At 41.4% G+C, this 12,249-nt stretch overlaps 1 protein-coding gene across 2 annotated transcripts in view; it reads left to right on the forward strand.

Annotated features, from left to right (window-relative positions):
• Window positions 1-12,249, forward strand: part of EPHA4 (EPH receptor A4) — a 156,354-nt gene that overhangs the window by 78,169 nt on the left and 65,936 nt on the right. For both annotated transcript variants that reach the window (XM_083442657.1, XM_083442656.1), the window contains exon 5: window positions 7,363-7,701. In XM_083442657.1, coding sequence (XP_083298783.1) covers window positions 7,363-7,701 — 339 coding nt within the window. The remainder of the gene's footprint in view (window positions 1-7,362; window positions 7,702-12,249) is intronic.

Here is a 12,249-nt window from a genome sequence, read left to right on the forward strand (position 1 = left end):
ATAAAATGATAGATCAGACAGTGCACTTTCATTTTCTTCTCTTTTATGCTACATCTCAGGGGTATATTGCATTCTTTGCCAAGCAGAACTTTTACAGCTTTGGGGAACGCCATCACAATCTTTATCAAATAAAAGTTACCAAAATCTGGAAACCATGATCTTCGAATATCTCATCTGATTTTCCCTTCTTCCTACGTAGGCATTTTTTTGGGCGGCTGGGGTTATCCACACTGTAAATTGGGAATAATTTCAAAAGTCAGCTCCAAAAATGGGTCAGCACCATTTTTTTCTGCTCAAACAAATATGTATGGATATTACGTATTGGCTATACAGTGGTACCTTGGGTTACATACGCTTCAGCTTACATACGCTTCAGGTTACAGACTCCACTAACCCAGAAATAGTACCTTGGGTTAAGAACTGAATCTTCAGGATGAGAACAGAAATTGTGCAGCAGCAGTGGGAGGCCCCATTAACTAAAGTGGTGCTTCAGGTTAAGAACAGTTTCAGGTTAAGAACAGACCTCCGGAATGAATTAAGTACATAACCAGAGGTACCACTGTATACTCCTGTATTTTCCTTCTGTGTTACTGTATTCACTGCAAAAACTTTTTTTTAAAAATCAGCAGCAATCATCATAATGCAAAAATACTCTCAAATTAAGAAGCCTTGACTGAAGCTTTCTTCAGGACTGAAAATGACAATTTAGTACTAACCCTAGCAAACAGCCATCTGTTCTACTCTATGCAGAGTAGTAAAAGAGGAGCACGGGTGTGCCAGTGCAGACTGCAGCACTCACTTGATACAAGCTGACAGGAAAAAAAGAGAGCAAAGCTTTTCTAGTCCCACCTTGCATCTCTATTTCCAGGCATGATCTCTTAAACCTCTGTTTTTGTGCTAAAATGCAGACCGAGGAATTGAATGAGCAGTGGAAATGTGTTCTAATTCTTCTAGTCCTTTCAAGTCATATTTGCAGTTACTATTTATCTTATTTGAATACTTATGAACTACACTTTTTGAGGGAAAAATACAACCAGGTGGCGTATACCTTAGAAAAATCGCAACAACTGTTTCTAGAGAAGTGCTGTTGGATATCATAGTTCTAGTCTAGTGTAATTCAGGCTGCAATCCTATGTACATTTTCCCGGGAGTAAGATCGATTGAACTCAGGTTCTGAGCACATAAGCAAAAAGCAGGTAGGCTGACTCAGTCTAGCGTGTTCTGCAATCCAATGTAACTACTGCCAATTGAAACATAGTATATAACAAAATACATAGGGAATATATAATGAAACAACAATGACTAAAAGAACAGAATAAAATACAGTGGTACCTCTAATTACAAACGCCTCAGGTTACAAACGCTTCAGGTTACAAACTTCGCTAACCTGGAAGAGTTACCTTGAGTTGAGAACTTTACTCCAGGATGAGAACGGAAATCGTGTGCCAGCGGCACAGCGGCAGCAAGAGGCCCCATTAGGAAAAGCACACCTCTAGTTAAGAACAGTTTCAGATTAAGAACAGAGCTCCGGAATGAATTAAGTTCGTAACTAGAGGTACCACTGTGATCTCGTCAGGTTAAAAGACCTAGGCCTTGTGTTGTACCAACGTGGGTGCCAGGCAACTCTACCTGGAGAAAGAATCCCAGAAAAAGGATGCTGCAGCTGAGGAGGTCCAGCAACTCAGTCACCACCAGTCTCACTATAGATAGGGTGAGCAACCAGAATAATGCTTCTAAAGATACTTTCAGTGAAGGGCAGGTGGATGTGTCTTTTGGTATATTTGCAGAAAAATGCTCATGGTGAACTATGTATTCACCTGCATATGGAAAACTGTAACTAGTGAATCTGGTCAAATTTGTAGAAAGCTTTACATTAGGATAGTGTCTGATCACACTCAGGGACATTTTCACTAGAAGAAGAAGAAGAAGAAGAAGAAGAAGAGGAGGAGGAGGAGGAGTTTGGATTTGATATCCTGCCTTTCACTCCCTTTAAGGAGTCTCAAAGCGACTAACATTCTCCTTTCCCTTCCTCCCCCACAACAAACACTCTGTGAGGTGAGTGGGGCTGAGAGAATTCAGAGAAGTGTGACTGGCCCAAGGTCACCCAGAAGCTGCATGTGGAAGAGCGGAGACGCGAACCCGGTTCCCCAGATTACGAGACTCCCGCTCTTAACCACTACACCACACTGGCTCTCACTAGGCTGATGCTTAATGCAAATGCAGTCTGTATAGACCCCAAAGACAGTCTTAGTCACAGAAAAAGACTCAGATTCTAAATACTGCATGTTCATTGATTGTTTCTAAAGTTGTTTTGATTTGTTTTGCTTTTAAGGGATGATGTATGTCAACAGAGATTTATGTTAGAGAAGGGGCAGGGTGGCTTGGCATTCCAGTTCTAACTGTTTCCTGATTATAGGTTGTCTAAAACTAGGAGATGGGTGACAGTATGGGAAATTGGATATATTCTTTCCCAGGTAGATCCATTTCCTTCTAGAGGGGTAGCACCCTTTAGCAAAACACCATATTTCTCTCCTGCTGTTCTTCATAGAGAGAGAAAATACAAAGCTGTAGCCCATAGTTTTTGTGCTTTGAGGAGTGGCTGCGTCAACAGTGTTGCAGAATATTCAAAGCGAGAAGTCTTTTAAAAATGGGCTGACCTTGCAATTTCCATTTATTTGAGTGCCATTATACATTCCCATGCAAGTTGGGTTGAACGAATGTACCATCCATTTGTCTCTAATGTCAAACCATGCAACAATTGTCTGTACTGTTGCATCCTGCTTTTTTTCTTTTTTTTTAATATACAGACGTAAGAAACTTTAATAGCCTGAATCTAAATGAATTGTGTAATAAATAAATAAATAAATCACAATTAACTTCACATCTGCCCTAATAGGATCTGAACTGGGGGTGCCTGATGCAAAAAGAGAACTCAGTTTTGAAGGGTGTGTGGGCTGGAATGCAACATTTTCATTCTCAGTGATTTGGCCTTCTGTGAAACCACAGAATCCTTGTGTGATACCAAGCCTTCTGCAGCCTTTGTTCTCTCTGAGCCTGGCTGTATTCCTAGTTCTTTCTGTCTCCACTTTGGGATATGCGCAGAGCTTCAGTAAATCTACAGTTCACTGCTTGAGGAAAGGCGAGTGCTTCCGGCAGAATGCCTTCAATTCACCTGTGCAAAAAGTGCTGACTGCTCTCTCTGTAGGTCCTTGTCTGTTAGGGTGAGGGTTTTGCCTTGTGGGATTTTCTGTGGTAACAGCCGTCATGTAAGAAACAAAGGAAAACAAGACACCTATTAAATCGAAAAAATTCTGTCGTTCCTGCCCTCTTCAACCTGCCAGCATTCCAGGAGCTCCATTAGTGACTGACTGTGCTCTTCAAAGACTAGATACTGCCTTTCCCTTTGCTTTAACATCAGCCCACCACTTGGCAACTCCCCTGCACCTTCCTTTTCATGCTGGAGGTGATGCAACCTTCAAGCATCTGCTTCCCTTGTTTTCTGCTTGATTGCTTCTCCGTTTAGACACTACCATGCTCTGCCCTACATACTAATTACCGACTTTTGCTCCCGAGGAGCTTGATTCATTGTGGCACATTTTCCCACGTAGCATTGGGCATAGCCCCGTCAAAAGCATCTTAATGGACTTGAGAGATGTTCTTCGGTTAACCCTGAAGTTGCCGTCGGCCAGGAAGCAGACCCTGCTCTCAGATTTTGAGAGACAGGGTCCATTCAGCATAGATAAATATATCATTTACCAAGACTCTGCCTCTTAATTCCTTTAGTGTTTCTGTGTTGATTTCTTTCCACTCCCAACCCAGCTACAAAAGCAAAGGTACTTAAATTGTGGCAACATATATGCCTAACAAGTACAGTGGTACCCCAGGTTAAGTGCTTAATTCATTCCGGAGGTCCGTACTTAACCTGAAACTGTTCTTAACCTGAAGCACCACTTTAGCTAATGGGGCCTCCTGCTGCCGCCACGCCGCCGGAGCATGATTTCTGTTCTCATCCTGAAGCAAAGTTCGTAACCTGATGTAATATTTCTCGGTTAGCGGCGTCTGTAACCTGAAGCGTATGTAACCTGAAGCGTATATAACCCGAGGTACCACTGTACAGTGGTACCTCGGGATGTGAACGGGATCCGTTCTGGAGCTCCGTTCGCATCCCGAAGCGAATGTAACCCGTGTCTGCTCGTGCGCGGGTCTAGTTTTGGCACTTCTGTGCATGTGTGTGGCGTCATTTTTAAAGTCTGTGCATGTGCGTGTGGTGAAACCCAGAAGTTACGCACTCCGTTACTTCCGGGTCGCCGTACAGCGCAACCCGAATTTGCCTAACCCGAAGTGTATTCATCCTGAGGTATGACTGTATAAGACTATGATAATTTGCTGATTATGTTTTGTAAAAGAAGATGAAGAAGAGCCAGTGTGTTATAGTGTTTACAGTGTTGTACTAGGACTTGAGAGAGTAGTGTTCAAATGTCTACTTGGCCATGAGTCTCATTAGGGGACCTTGGACCGGTCAGTTTCTCAGCTTAGTTTTAGCTCACAGGGTAAAATGAGGAGGGGCAGAAGCATGTACACTACCGTGATCTCCTTGAAAGAAGGAAGGGATAGAAATGTAATCATAAGATCCATGCTTTGTGTAGATTCCCCACCTCAGTATCCCTCCCACATTTACACACTTACAAAAACTAACTCCTCATGAACTCTCTCTCACACAGGCATACACAGACACCATTGAGGCACTATTCTTCACATATATACCCTTTACCTCTGCGTGTGCGCGCGCACACACGCCTGTTAATTTAGGGCTGCCATACATCAAGTGGCTCAACAAATTTGCCACCCCCAGCTAAACAACTTTGCCATAATTTGCTAAACAAAGTTTGTGTCTGGATTTTCACTTTTTGAAACATGGCAACCCTAGCTAATCTCTCCATTTACTTGCACGCATATTCTCACCCGCAGACCACTCACCCCTCCCACCCCATTCACATCACCCTTACCCTTTAATGCAGGGGTCAGCAAACTTTTTCAGCAGGGGGCCTTGTTGGGGCCACTGTCCCTCAGACCTTGTGGGGGGCCAGACTGTATTTTGAAAATAATAATAATGAATGAATTCCTGTGCCCCACAAATAACCCAGAGATGCATTTTAAATAAAAGGACACATTCTACTCGTGTAAAAACATGCTGATTCCTGGACCATCTGTGGGCCGGATTGAGAAGGTGATTGGGCCAGATTTGGCCCCCGGGCCTTAGTTTGCCTACCCATGCCTTAATGCATACTACAAATCCTCCATCTCACACACACACACACATCATCCACTCTCTCCTATGCATAATATTCTTGTTGATTCTCACTAACGAATCAGAGCTTGTATAGGAAAACCATGCAAGCTCCTCCCATGACAGTATCCTAAAGGCTGGGTGAATAACTCAAGCAGCTAATTCCATAGCTCCAGTAGGTTAGAACTTAGAAACATGTAAACATATTGTAAAATCTGCTTCTGTCTGTTGCAACAGATGCTTATGCTGCCACTGCTACAGTACTAGATACCACAGAAGCCATATAGACATTACCTAAAATGTTTTGATACTGTCACATTTTGTTTTATTTAAGAAATGTATACCTTGCTTTTCACTCTGTGCCACAAATTGACTTATTGGAAAGAGGGAGGAGTTTAGAATCACACAGAAACAAATGGTCCATCAGTGCAAATTTGTTTTGCTTCCATGTTGCTTTATGGGTTTTCCTGACCACCCACAAAAGCTGATGGGGGCTACAGGGGGAGAAGAGGAAGTAAGCCCTTTTGCATTAGCAAGAGGTTTTGTGCTGGCTTCCACTAGGAAAACTACTTAGTTGAGTCTAGCCCACAATATACAGAATTTAAAACATATGCTAAAACTTCATAAAGTAAGAAAACAGATGAACATATTAAAACCATTTTAATCTAGTGCCTGAAACTTAAGAGGGGTGCCTCCCTGATTTCTACCGGGACGGAATTCCATAGAGTTGCACCTACTATGCTAAAGGTACAACTCATTTTATCAACACCCTTGAATCTGCCCAAATCCCCTGTCTGCTGATGGGAAGGTTGTGAGTGTGCTTTGGACTCTAGTGCTCACTTTTGTTCCTCTCTGCAGCAAAAGAAAATGGGCAGGTGCCATGTTTATTTGAAGTAGGGTTTCCCTGAACTTATGAGACAGAACACACTAGATGTGCTGCCATTCCTTTCACCCTGCCATGCGGGTTAAGTGTGTGTGAGCCTGATCTCCCTCAGGGTGAAATTGATAGCTTTTATGTTGTGAACCATATGCCCCCTGAGAACTAGGGGAATAGGGCGGTATACAAAATTAATAAATAAAATAAATATAAATAGCAGAACAGACCCTCTAAATCTTTTTCTTTTCTTATTTCCTGTTCACAGAGTGCTTTCTAAGCTCTGCATGTTGTGACATGATTCAACATGAACACATTTCTTCCTCCAGTTTACTGGGTTGTTCTATGCATTTAGACAAGCAGGGTTAATGTTTCTCGCTGATGTTAAATCACACCAAATTTACCCAGAAACAGTGTGCAAGCCGCTGGATGTTGTGGAAGAGGTGGACACATGTAAAGTGACAGAGGGCGGAGGGATTAACAAAGTTGCACCGGGATATTTTTGTGAAGCTCAGCTAATCGTTAAAACATCCTGGGAAAAGGGGGTTTAGGAAGATGGGCAAAGACCAGGATAAAAGAGCCGTGGAACAGTTTATTCATGCACCTGTTCGTAGTATTAAGAGAGATCATGGTGATGCTTTTGGCTTTGATCCAGCCATATGTGCGTATCGAAGTTTGCTGCCATGCACACATTTTCTGAGGTTAAAAGGCACCTTCTATGGCTTGGGCTGGAATAATCTATTTAGAGGAATTTGGGGGAAGACCAGAAGATCCCATTCTCTCCACCTTCCACCCCCCAACAAAAAGACGAATGTTTTGTCCGTGTTCTGTCTGTTACTACTGCACAGCATGTGGATGAGTCTTTTTAGCTCAGGCAAATAGGCATACACAACAGCCATTTATTGACACAGTTTGCTATCTAGCCATAAATATGCACATGGAAATCCTGCTTCCCTGTGTGCATGGCCTTAGCTCTGTGGGACTGTGTGTGTGTACTTTTATAGCATTTTAGTACTTTTACCCCCCCCCAAAAAAAAAAACTACATATGAAATGGAACAGTTGCAGACTCCACTAACTGCCAGGTGTGTGTGTTTCAACAGATCACATCAGGGTAGATACACCCCTAGAGAGGGTTTCCTTCCTTCCTTTGACCTGGAAATGTAATTTTAAAAAATAAAAAATGTGCCTTTTGTCTTGCAGGCCCTCCATCTGCCCCCCAGAACCTGATTTCCAATGTCAACGAGACATCCGTCAACTTGGAATGGAGCCCTCCTCAGAACAAAGGTGGCCGCGAGGATGTTTCCTATAATGTGGTATGCAAGAGGTGTGGAGCCAATGATCTGAACCGCTGCCGGTCCTGTGGGAGTGGTGTACACTTCAGCCCTCAGCAGAATAGCTTGAAAACCACCAAGGTTTCTATTACTGACCTTTTGGCACACACAAACTACACCTTTGAAATCTGGGCGGTGAATGGAGTATCCAAGCAGAATCCTAGTTCGGACCAAGCTGTATCTGTCACTGTGACTACAAACCAAGCAGGTAAAATCCAACAGACACTTTCCCTCCCTTGCTCTCCATTCTCCATCTCATTTGAAAATGGTACTGTACGAGCTTATCAGTTGATGCTGAATAGAGGACACCAGCGAAATATGAAATGCTTATGCAGCTATTGCTTTTCTTGGTACTTTTTGCGGTTGCTTTATTAGGATGAAGTTATGCTTTAAGGAGATGTTGCTGAAATTCACAGTTGTTGTGCCCTTTTTGGCCTATACTTGACTGCATGTGCTAATTTGAAAGAACATCAGGACTCATTGCACAGAAGAAACGCTACCTTTTTATAAGTGCGTCACATTCTTCCTTGGGCAGGAGTCTTAACGCTTGAGTCAGAGGGCTGTTCAGCCGCGAGCCTGTTTTTTCTCAGCGCCAGATGGAAGAGAAGTAAAATAGCAACCAGGGAATAAAGAATACAGATAGATCAGCCTTGGCACTTCCCCAAGATCTAGAATTTTAATTTTGTTTGGCATTTAACCTGAGCTTCTGAAACAGTATAGGAAACATCTAACTGAAATGTTTCAGTCGTGGTACCAAGCAGAATTGTTGTTTTAATTCAGAGAAGCCAAAGCACTGGGGGGCGGGGGGTAAAGTTCCAAACATCTGGAAAGCGACGCTACATATTGGAGCTTATATGCTAATACTAGAAGCCTCTGACCCAATATGGGTGAGCTAGAGGGCTTGGTCTTAGAGGAGAGCTCAGATATAATGGGCACAATGGAAATCAGGTGGAATGGAGAGACCTAGTGAGACATGGTTTTCTCTGAATGCAAACTCTTTAGAAAGTCAGGCAAGGACGTATTGGAAGTAGTGTCACTGTTAATCAAAGGCACCATTGTTTCCAACAAGCCAGAAATCCCAAAAAAGGAGAGACTGCTTCACATCATCACTGTAGATGGTGTTATCAGGCCCCAAGGATTAGTATTGAGGGTATTCTATTGTCCCCCTGAACAAAATGCTTAGGTGATCTTAAGGTGGAGAATTAAATCAATGAAGCATCCCAAAGAGAAAGTGCTGTAGTAATGATCAAATTCAATTATTTTCACATAGTCTAGCTATATGCATGTCCTAGTCATGGCAAAGAAATCTTTGAGATACCGGGATCTAGAACAATTGGTCATGGAGCCAACAGAGGGGCAGTGACCCTAGACTCAGTCGTAAGTGGTGCCCAAAACTTGCTGCGAGATGTAAATATTGTTGAATCACTTGGGAATACTGACCATAGCACTGTCGAATCTTATTCAGAGTTGACCCACTGAAATGAATGCATCTAAGTTATTTTTGTTCATCTATTTAATTGGGTCGTTCTGAGTAAAACTCAGTTGCCAATTGCTGTGGAAATCCAACACAGTCACGTTTGACTTCAAAAGAGGGAAAATGAGAGGATTGGTAAAAAGGAGCGTGAAAGATAAAGTGAAGTGGGCCAAACACCTCTGGAATGCTTGGAGGTTGTTCAGAACCACAATAACAGAAACTCAGCTAGAATTTATACTACAGATTCCTGTCAAAGCCAGTATGTCTCTAAATACCAGTTGCTGGGAATGAGATGTAGGGAAAGTATGATTGCACTCATGTCCCATAGGCATCTGGTTGACCACTGTGAGAGCAGATGGACTAGATGGGATTTTTGACTGATCCAACATGGCTCTTCTTATGTGCCCTAAATAATAATACACTTTGAATAATTAATTTTGAAATCATTTTGCAAATCATGCTAGCTGGTTGCCATATATTGAATTAATTTGTTCTTTGCCTTTGTAATGGGGAAATGAACTCTGTGTGTTGTTGTGTGGTTTATTTCCTCTTCAGAGTTTGATGCGCTTCTGAGAGTTTTGCAGGGAAATAGTTCTCAAGAATAAAATTGGCTGTAGAAACATTTTAGGGAATACCAATGCCACATGAGTTCTAGGTTTTGAGCTGTCTCCTTGAGCTGTCATTGAAATTAAATGAAACCAACAAGACTTGGCATCTCATAACGATGTTTGATAACAGAATCTGGCTGATATTTAAAATTTGCATTCTGTCTATTGTACACGAAGTGTTTTTGTAAACATTTGAATTTATTTCATTTAATCACCATGCAGTGGTGTTGGCGGGTACAGGTGAGGTGTAGAACAATGCTGTGCCAACCCAAGTTAGCATCTGGATCAGAATGTGGCAATCCTAGTTCATTTTGAGAGGCTGTTGTCTCCAACACAAAGGGTAAAGTCCTAAGCGGAGTGGTAAATAGCAGACCTGATCTTTTATAGGTCAATGTCTATAAAATTGGGCATGTCTAAAAGCCTTACATTTGTTTTAATGAAATACATTCCACCCCTTCCCTATCAGGCGTGGCCATGTAATTTAAGGGCTTATGTGTCTCTGCAGTGGGATCTGAGTAAAACTTTCTCCTTTGACCATATTTCTTCTCTAAGAAATATATTGTTGTATCCAACAGTAGCTGCTCTAGCAGAAAGTCTTCTACTGACTCAAGTGTTGCATGATTTTTGTTGATCTCTCTTACCTACTGAAGCTCCCTCCGTGCCCCTTCAAAAGCTACTCTTGCACGTTACAGAACCTGCAGAAATACTATGGGATATAATGTAGAGGGCTGCAGTGAAGATTGTCTTGTCATGTCTTGCACAAAAATAAGCGCTTTTCTGCTAGTGCAGAACCACCATTAGTTACAAAACTATAGTTTATTGATATTCCGTGTTCCTCCTGCTCCTAATATGGAAAAGTACTGCTATATTAGTAAGAAATCTCAGCCTTATGGTTCATCTTCATAAAGCCATATCTTCACAGTCTTCGATTCATCTCACCTTGGCCAACATAATTTTTTTAGGGTAGTGGAGATTGTCCATCCTGTGTTAGCCTTCCTGTAATCACTGTTTGCCTGTTCAATGAGGATGCATGTGGCTTAGAGAGATGGGTAGTGATAAAGCATAACGTTTTGCATGCAGACATTCTCCAGTTCAGTTGCCGGTGTCTCCAGATAACAGAATCACGTAGAAGGTGATGTGAAAGACCGCCAGCTGGGACCCTGCAGAACCACTGCTGGGCCAAAGCAGAGTCAGTGGTGGACTAGAGGGACAAATAATTTCACCTGGTATTATTCACTCACTTTATATAAAAGAAAAATCTTAAAGGTAGCTATGGAGCCTATACTATTGCTGATGGTGACCAAGATGTCTTCCTTACTAGACTCTAACATCCAATCTGGCAGCCCAGAACCAATGTTCACTAAAAGAAGAGGCATGTGTTTAAGGCATCTCCCTGTTTTCCTATATTGCATATCATTTCCTATATTTCCCTGCATGTGAGAGAAAGACATATAAGGAGGCAGAAAATAATGTCAAAAATATCTTCATAGAACTTGTAAAGCTGAAAAGAATCTCATTGGGACGCCTGCATTAAATCAACAACCTTCATTTATTTGCTTGAGTACTTGGCAGCACATTGATTGAAAATAGATACAGTACAATAGTAGGAGAGACCATATAATTGTGAGTCATGAGTGTGTTTTTCATTACTTTCTATACAACTTTTATCAACTCAGTTGGAGCAATGTAAGTGGGTTGCTGAGCTGCACTTTAGTTTATTCACTTACATTTTGTTTTTTATTTTCATTTGCAATGGGTTTTTGTAAGTTGTTTTTGTTTTTGTAAGTCTCAGATTGTTTAAATGAAAATATGCAAATAAAACTTTGGTTACCAACGTGAATATATGAAGACAATATTATTCTATAGTAAGATTTGTGTCTGAGCTTATAGATAGTATCTCAATATGACTTTATCCAGATACGATATGCCTTTCAAAAATATGTTGCATTATATGTTAAAAATATTAAGGTGGCTTGCAGTTGTCTCAGCTTTATAGGATCTTATGACTTGATTAAGAAACAATACTATGATAATCTGTAGATTTTAACAGATATGATTAAGGAACAGTACTATGATAATCAGTATATATTAACTTTGCAGTCCTGTACATGTCTGTTCAGATGTAAGCCCCAAAGAGTTCAGGGGGACTCACTGCCACATTAATGTCTGTAGGACTGCAACATAAGACTGTAGTTCTACATAAAGATGAACAGGTACATCAGCTGAAATAGAATTCCACTGTGAAAACAGGGGCTTATTGTTGGTAACTGTGTTACAAGTAGATATATTAACTACTAAAATCAGTAGTCTCTGTCAGCTGAAATAGACCACATACCTTTCTAACCAGTTTCAATAAATCATAGGTGCATGATCCCGCTAAAAACAAGCTTCTTTCGCTCATTTGAGTTGGAGAGTAAAGCACATATTTGATCTGTATATCACTGGCCTTGTTGAAGTGGATGGAATTTATAAAGTCTTCATTTTGGATAGATTGAGTCTATTGTTAAAAGAAATCCTCTAGGAAGAAACTAAGTTAGAAAGTAGGAATATTTGTTAAAAGGCTAAATTCAGTGAGAAAACTTACCAAGCTGATGATACCACATTGTTTGGCGTGGTTACAACAAAATGGGACTGAGAGAGGCTTCTAAAGGATCTCCCCAATGAGTGGCAAAAT

Source organism: Podarcis tiliguerta, assembly GCF_965153285.1.
Source record: "Podarcis tiliguerta genome assembly, chromosome: 5".
NCBI classification, from domain to species: domain Eukaryota; kingdom Metazoa; phylum Chordata; class Lepidosauria; order Squamata; family Lacertidae; genus Podarcis; species Podarcis tiliguerta.